Source organism: Nymphaea colorata, chromosome 4 (genome assembly GCF_008831285.2).
Source record: "Nymphaea colorata isolate Beijing-Zhang1983 chromosome 4, ASM883128v2, whole genome shotgun sequence".
NCBI lineage: Eukaryota > Viridiplantae > Streptophyta > Magnoliopsida > Nymphaeales > Nymphaeaceae > Nymphaea > Nymphaea colorata.
In genome coordinates, this window is record NC_045141.1 from 12,666,042 (window position 1) to 12,673,890 (window position 7,849).

General features: G+C 42.5%; 1 protein-coding gene across 2 annotated transcripts; it reads left to right on the plus strand.

Annotated features, from left to right (window-relative positions):
- The first annotated feature begins 135 nt into the window (after positions 1 to 135).
- Positions 136 to 6,651, plus strand: LOC116252445 (phosphoenolpyruvate carboxykinase (ATP)). Of its 2 annotated transcripts, none has more exons than XM_031626711.2 (13): positions 136 to 274; positions 1,420 to 1,731; positions 2,133 to 2,305; positions 2,420 to 2,573; positions 2,683 to 2,767; positions 3,392 to 3,492; positions 4,161 to 4,459; positions 4,650 to 4,823; positions 5,033 to 5,098; positions 5,196 to 5,374; positions 5,476 to 5,645; positions 5,738 to 5,906; positions 6,291 to 6,651. In XM_031626711.2, exons 2-13 carry the CDS (start codon positions 1,454 to 1,456, stop codon positions 6,432 to 6,434), a joined length of 1,992 nt encoding a protein of 663 aa, XP_031482571.1. In that variant the 5' UTR covers positions 136 to 274; positions 1,420 to 1,453; the 3' UTR covers positions 6,435 to 6,651. The 2 variants fall into 2 exon arrangements, with proteins under 2 accessions (XP_031482571.1, XP_031482572.1); XM_031626712.2 differs by having other exon boundaries at positions 1,426 to 1,731.
- The last annotated feature ends 1,198 nt before the right edge of the window (positions 6,652 to 7,849 follow it).

The window sequence follows — 7,849 nt, forward strand, 5'->3', positions numbered from 1 at the left end:
CAAGACGCCTCCCCGTGATGGCGATTGCGTTGGCGTGTGCGGACTCCAACTGGCTGATTAAGCGGATTGGATTCGCGACCTGAGGTTCACCACCGTGGTTAGGGGCTTGACCGCGGTTAAGTAGCCTTTAAAAGGCACTGCCTTGGCAGCTCCTTCTTCCCCATCCTTTTCCTCCCTTTCTTTATCAGGCTGTCTTCTGATTGGAACTCTGATTGTAGGGAGGCCCCTTCTTTTCGTTCTTTAGTAGCTCCTTTCTCTTATCCTTTTGTGTCAGGTTTCTCCCTCTTCCTCCTTCCTGTGATCCATTTTAAGATCTTCAGATTTTTGTTCTTTGTTCAAAAGAATTTTCTTCTGTTCCTGTAATGTGAGATGTGGGATCGCTTTGGTCGTTAAATTTTGGAGGTGCCGACCTTGTTTTGCTGTAATGGGTTTTCTTTTTCCTTTTTGGTTACCTTTTTTGCTTCGCTGGTTCTTCAATGGGGTTATTTCGGTGGTTACCAGCTTTTATCAATCAAGTATCTGCGTCCTTTTGAAAATCTCTTGGTGACTATTGAAGCAGTCGATCGAAACTGAGAAGGGCACGATGTTTCCAAGTTATGTGGAAAAGTTCACACAAGTTTTTTATTGCGATTAGTACAGTAAAGTCTAGTTTTTTATTGTTTTCGAGATTTTCATCCTCTCATTTATGGCTTTTTGTCCCGAAATTTTATCCTTTGTTTCCCTCCAAATATCGAGTGAATGTCGTGTGAATTGCACTCTTTTACATTTTATGTGTTTGTGTTAATTTTCTTGTTGACCTTTGGGGTTGTGTGGACGAGTCGCCGCATCTTTAGTTTTATGAAAAATGGGTTCGGCGTCCCTGACATTTCTGTGAACCTCTGATGGTTGCAGCTCCTTGATATTCTCTGTGTTAATCTTTTCGTCTGATCTTTTGACAAGTCTTCCATTGAATGACGTTTAAAATAGCAAACATGTTAATAAACAATCTAAAACTTAGAAAAGCTTCATAATATTTCTGCCATGTGGAATATGAGGTCGCTCATAGTCGGAAAATGGCGAACGATGAGAGAGAGGAACCATGTAAAGAAAGATCGCTTACGACTCTATAAATCTAACCGATGATGGCATTGATGGCATCAGCGTTTCACAGTAATAATGCTCCCCGTAAACGAAGCGTGTCGAATCCCAAAACTTTCTCGCCTAAAAAATGGTTTTTTTTTTCGAGAAGGGCGACTGGTTCAGCCTGTGAACCAAGGCAAGGATGGATGAAGATTTGTTGTTTATTTTTCATTTTTTTGGGGGGAATCTCTCTTTTTTGGTTTTCTATAGAACTTATGTAGATATTTATATTTCTACCTAGATTTGGCTTAGTTAAGTGGTGCGATTTTTTTATATCTTTCTACATTTCGCTTTGTTAAGTAACAGGGAAGACAAGGGAGAGGGAAGGAGGACGATGGCAGACAATGGAGATTTCAGCTTCGCCAATGGTGGAGCGCCGCAGTCGCCAGTCGGGCGCAACGGCCTGGCGAGGATCCAGACGAACAAGAGAGAGAACGGCATCTGCCACGACGATAGCACCCCTCCCGTGAAGGCGCAGACCCTCCACGAACTCCACTCGCTCCAGAAGAAGAGGTCGGCCCCGACCACGCCGATCAAGGGTGCGCAGAGCGCCTTGGCTCCTTCGGTCGTCTCCGACGAAGAACGCCAAAAGCAACAGCTCCAGTCCATCAGGTATATATTACCAGTCCTGATAAGAAAAAAGAAAAAAGAACAGTAAAGCAGTCATAAATAAATCTACTCCAGAAAGATGAGACAAAAAAGCAAGAGAGAATATAGACCACGGAAGAATCTCAGAGTCCAACAAAGATTAGCATTCTTCTCCATTAAATTACTAGCCTTTCTGCGCTCGGAGGAATGGAAAATATCTTCACTGATCTTACCATTATAACCTTTGTTGTTGTTATGGGAGGCCTCCAGGCTCCAGAGTACCAAAAGTTCTCCTGCCAAAACTCAAGATAAAATCATTTGATCGTTTCGTAGATGAAATCTCTAAACCCATTATAAGTTGCTCGATATATGTTTAAAGGTCGGATCATTTTGCCTTTTCTTGATTGTTGGTGGGTCTTCTACAGCGCCTCTCTAGCATCATTGACAAGGGAAACGGGCCCAAAGGTGGTGAAGGGGGACCCCGCCAAGAGCGTGCCAGCACCAAAAGTCGAGCACCACCATCTCACAACCCCTACCATCTGCGTCAGCGACAGCTCCCTCAAGTTCACCCATGTCCTCTACAATCTCTCCCCCGCCGGTGAGTCTCTTACCTTAAGGCGATGTCGATTTCTCAGGATTTGGGATGCTTGCAGTGGTTAATGGTTTACGTGTTGATTTTGCTAACGTTTTTGGGTTTTAATGTCGTCGACAGAACTGTACGAGCAAGCCATCAAGCACGAAAGGGGCTCTTTCATCACGTCGACAGGTGCCCTGGCGACGCTGTCCGGCGCGAAGACGGGCCGTTCTCCCAGAGACAAGCGCGTCGTCATGGATGAGACCACGACAGAAGAGTTGTGGTGGGGAAAGTGAGTGCCTTGTCTAGTTGCTCCGATGCTGGTCGCCTCTCCTGCTTTTCAGTTCCCACTTCCGTTCTTTTCTCTAACTTGAGAGTCGGCTTCCCTTTGGTTATGTTAGGGGCTCCCCAAATATTGAGATCGACGATCACACCTTTATGGTCAACAGAGAGAGAGCCGTCGACTATCTGAATTCGCTTGATAAGGTATACACTGCAAACCTTCAAAATATCTCCTTTGTGAAAAAGAAACCAGTAATTGCAGTAGAGATGCTTTATGTGGGTGAGATCCTGAACTAAGTCCAGTTTTATACCATCTTTCTAAGTGGTAGTTTGTGCATACTGGAGGAAAATGAACGGCGTCATTTCAAACGCTAAGTGACTCATTCCAACAAACGAAACCAACCTTTTTCGTTTAGATCAGTCATGTGGTTGTAGACGAACGACCCGAGCTTTGTTTTGTCTCCCTTTACATCTCTCCATTCTGGTTTTCTTAACTATTTATTTCCTTCCCCATGACTCTTGGAAGGCAGTGCGTTCTTTGATTTTTTTATTTTTCTTTGGGGAAAGCGTCCGTTTCCGTAAGAATTATTTTATTGTACATTTTTGGGTCCTACTGAGCCTGATGGTGGAGTTTGGCGTCGGTTTTGACGAAATGCATTGCTGGTGGGTCATAGGTCCTTTCCAGTGAAAAGGAAAACATAAATGATTTCCTCCAACAACCCCACCCTCTTCCCCAAAACAACCCCCACCACTCCTCTCTCTGTCTCTCTGACTCTCTCTCTCTCTCTCTCTGCTTTCCATCTAACTAGAATTTGTTCATGGTTTCAGGTCTTCGTGAATGATCAATTTCTCAACTGGGACCCTGAGCACAGGCTTAAAGTAAGGATCGTGTCAGCAAGAGCTTACCATGCCCTATTCATGCATAACATGTAAGTAGAATGATAGATATTACCCTTCTCCGTCTTTCTCCTTCAAGCGACCTTCAAGCTGCAAGATAAGTCCTCGCCAACGTTCTTCATGCCCCTTTTCAAATGACTGCTTCTACTCTGACTTCTTTGCTTTTGGTGCTCAAGTGTATCAACAACGAGAGACCCTGAGTTTCAAAGTTCTGTTTTGAGTTTCTTCTCTTTTCTGCTAATTGCGAAAAATTGTCAGCTGGAATCTTCGGCAGAACCGTTGAAATTTTATTCTTTTGCATTTGCCGTTGTCAGTGATGGAAATGCTTATCGTTTCTTTTCCGAAGATTGATTGCAATTTTCTTTCTTAAAGCTGTTGCGCGCCTTCTTTCGCTTGAAAATTGGAAAGTACAGTTAAATGGTCGGTTTTGTGCTATGCACCCTAGGTACTGAACGAAGAAGCTGACGTTTTAGAAGCTACTTGAATCCCTTTCGCTCAAATAAATGATAATGTCTTTATACGTCTGAAAACCTACTGGGTCTCTCTTATTTATATTTTTTCTCTTCACTTCTATAAGAAATTAATAATAAATAGGGGTATTGTTGGTGAATATTCCAGGAATGCAGAAAAGGTGAGTTAAAAGTTTTTTGAATGAGATCATAATAAGAGGAAAATAGTGGTAGTAACATATGGGTGGCAGGTGCATACGGCCCACCCTTGAAGAATTGGAGGAATTTGGTACCCCGGATTTCACAATTTACAATGCCGGGCAGTTCCCCTGTAATCGATACACTCATTATATGACATCATCGACTAGCGTAGACATTAATCTTGCTAGAAGAGAAATGGTGATCCTTGGTACCCAGTATGCCGGTGAGATGAAGAAGGGTTTGTTCAGCGTGATGCACTACCTTATGCCCAAGAAACAAATCCTTTCTCTGCATTCCGGCTGCAATATGGGAAAAGATGGCGATGTTGCCCTCTTCTTTGGATTATCAGGTATGGTGGGAGGAGACCAATCCTTTTGCAGGCTCTCCCACCCTCGTCAGAATTGCAGGCCTATTTTATTTTATTTTGTTTTTGCTGTCCGTTAGAATGCATGCTTAGGTTTCGCTTTACTCTCTTTTGGTTGCAGAATTTTGTCCCATTAGTCATCCATCACTCACGTGGCTTTGCTTCTGATCAACAGGAACAGGTAAGACCACCCTTTCCACCGACCATAACCGCTACCTGATTGGAGATGATGAGCATTGCTGGAGTGACAATGGTGTCTCAAACATCGAAGGTGGCTGCTATGCCAAATGTATTGATCTGTCTCGGGAAAAGGAGCCTGACATCTGGAATGCCATTAAATTTGGAACTGGTAAGGATGAACCCTTGGAAGGCAAACAACAATATATAGCGAATCATTTGATTTACCCACAGTTTGGAGCTCTTCTGGGCTCGTATTTGCTTCTCATCGAATCAATTAACATTTATGTTAGCTGGATGGTTTTCAACTTGCATCTGGCTCTGTTGAAGTTAATGTTGGGACGCTGTTAAAATTACATATTGATTGTTTTCATTTTGCAGTGCTGGAAAATATAGTTTTTGACGAGCACACCAGGGAGGTTGATTATGCAGACAAATCAGTCACAGGTGTTGCTCCTTGCGACCTTTTTGTCTTTCAACGTGGAATTGGACTATTAGTTCTCAATTTGTTAAGGCTGGATGCTTATTGATGTTGTCTGTTCAGAGAACACAAGAGCTGCTTATCCTATTGAGTACATCCCAAATGCAAAGATTCCCTGTGTTGGCCCTCATCCCAAGAATGTGATATTGTTGGCTTGTGATGCATTTGGTGTGCTCCCGCCAGTTAGCAAACTCACTTTGCCTCAGACCATGTACCATTTCATCAGCGGCTACACTGCCCTGGTATGATTAAGCTAGTTCTATTTTAGAGTATGGATTTGACAAATTAATTCTGACCCTTCTCGTCTGAGTCATAAGGTTCTAATCCATGCCATCTGAACTAGGTGGCGGGTACAGAAGAAGGAGTGAAAGAACCTCAGGCTACATTTTCTGCCTGCTTTGGAGCTGCTTTTATAATGCTTCATCCCACTAAGTATGCAGCCATGCTAGCTGATAAGATGCAGAAACATGGTGCAACTGGCTGGCTTGTCAACACAGGGTGGTCTGGTGGCAGGTAAAATGATAATGCCATCAAGGGTGGAAGGTTCATTCGAGATGAATAAGATTTCTGGTTTATGATGCAGAGCTAACAGTATTTGCTTGCAGGTATGGTGTTGGCAGCCGAATAAAACTAGCATACACTCGGAAAATTATCAATGCTATTCATTCAGGCAGTCTTTTGGATGCTAAGTACTCCAAGACTGAAGTATTTGGGCTTGAGATACCTGACCAAGTCGAAGGCGTGCCTGCAGACATTCTGAATCCCATTAACACTGTTAGTGGACTTAATTTCTGTCTTTTCACCGTAATTTTATCATTAGCACCTCCCACATGAGCTCTATCACAGTCAAATTCATGTCAAAATATGCAGGCTGGAAATGGCCTTTGCCGAGTCCAATAAGGCAGACAGCTCTAGCTAATTGCAGCCAGAGATATGCATATAATATGCTCCACTGCCCTAGCTACGTGGTTTTTTGTTTTTCACTCGGGATTGAATCTAATGTAAAAAAACTGCACTGAAAATTTTTAGCGTTTCAAACCATATGGTGAAACAGAGATGGTATTCCTCTCTCTTTCGGCATTTGGAATGGCTTGGCATTTAGCAGCCTAGAAAAGTTTGAAATGCTATACTTTGTCTAATTCCTTCACTTTATTGCAGTGGGCGGACAAGGATGCATATAGGGAGACCCTCTTGAAGTTGGCGGGTTTGTTCCAGAAGAACTTTGAGGTCTTCTTGAACTATAAGATTGGGAAAGACAACAGCTTGACTGAAGATATTTTGGCAGCAGGACCCATCTTTTGATTGACTGATACAACCTGATAAAGTATGGTGGCCGAAAGAGCAGGGTGATGAGACAAGTTAATGAATAAATGGGATCATCTTAACGTTAAGTGGGGAATAGACGGTCTTTGCTTCTTCGTCCGTCATATATGTGGAAGTGATCTGATTTGTGGTTCTGTTCATGTTTCATGTATGTGTTGTTTGCTAATATCAAGCTATGCATGTCTTTCTTCTGTAAGTAGTATTTCTAGCCCCTCCAATATCTCCTATACCTTGAACTCTTCGCTGGGGAAGTCTTCGTGATGGTGTTTGTCTATGCAATAATCGTACACCACTCTGTTAAATTGGATCTCGACCAACTCTTTGGTAAATTAGGTCTATGTGATATGTCTGTTGAATTATGACCCGTGCACATCTCAAGCAGGTTCTGGGGCCAGGGACTGCCAAACTTTTGCAACTAAATTGGTGTAAAAACCATCATAGGTGGTGAGCAGGTGCTATAAGGGGCGAATATGAGTTTGTGGAGTGGTCAGTCTTTGCCATTTTGTTGTTTTGTCATCTCTATAGTGTCATTGTCATCTGGTGCTGCCTGACTTTTGCCATACTGTTGCGCTGGTAAGGATACATATCAACTAAGGTGGGCACCTTTATCCAACTTAGCCGTTGGCCGCACTGGTTTAAACTACCACATCACTAACAGTGTTAAAAGCCGCTTGAGCCATAGCAACCTTCATTGGAGGGAGCCTCGCAAGACTCTGCACCGCAAGAAAAACGCCAAAACATGTTTTGAACCCATAACCAGCCGTCTACTGTCTTCGCGCTCACCAATTTCACGATGAAAAAGGACTTCCAGTATATTTAATGGCAGATTTGGAAAGAGAAGAGACACAACTTCCATTCCATAGGTTACTAAGAGAAGACAGATGTTCATCTCGTGTTATGTATCGAGCCTGACTAGCTCTCTCTCTCTCTCTCCCTTTTCTTTTGCCCTTGTGTACCCTTTCTTTTTGTATTATTTCTTTCTTAGTTTTGACCTTGTTTTTTGTACACTTGATGACAACTTGTCACCCTACTTTGTTATAAAAATTTTCATTTCATCGGCTCCCCTTCTCTCTCTCTCAACAACAAAGTCATATATCATGATTCTTTCAAGTAAAACTCATCTCATGTTCGAGTAATTCTAGCTTTACTTTTCAGAATATCAGTTAACTTTCCATTTAAAAACTTGGAAACTTGCTCGTGCACACGCAATTGAGTGGTGTTGTCCGTAGCAAGTTTTGTGTCTACAACATGGATGGGATTTTAGTAGTCAAAATATTATCAAATTGAAAATATGTGGTGATTTTGAATCAAAGTTCTTGACACGATGTAACACCGCATTGAAAAGTTTAGTCTCATATTTAAAATTGTGAAAAATCTTGAGAAACTTATAAGAT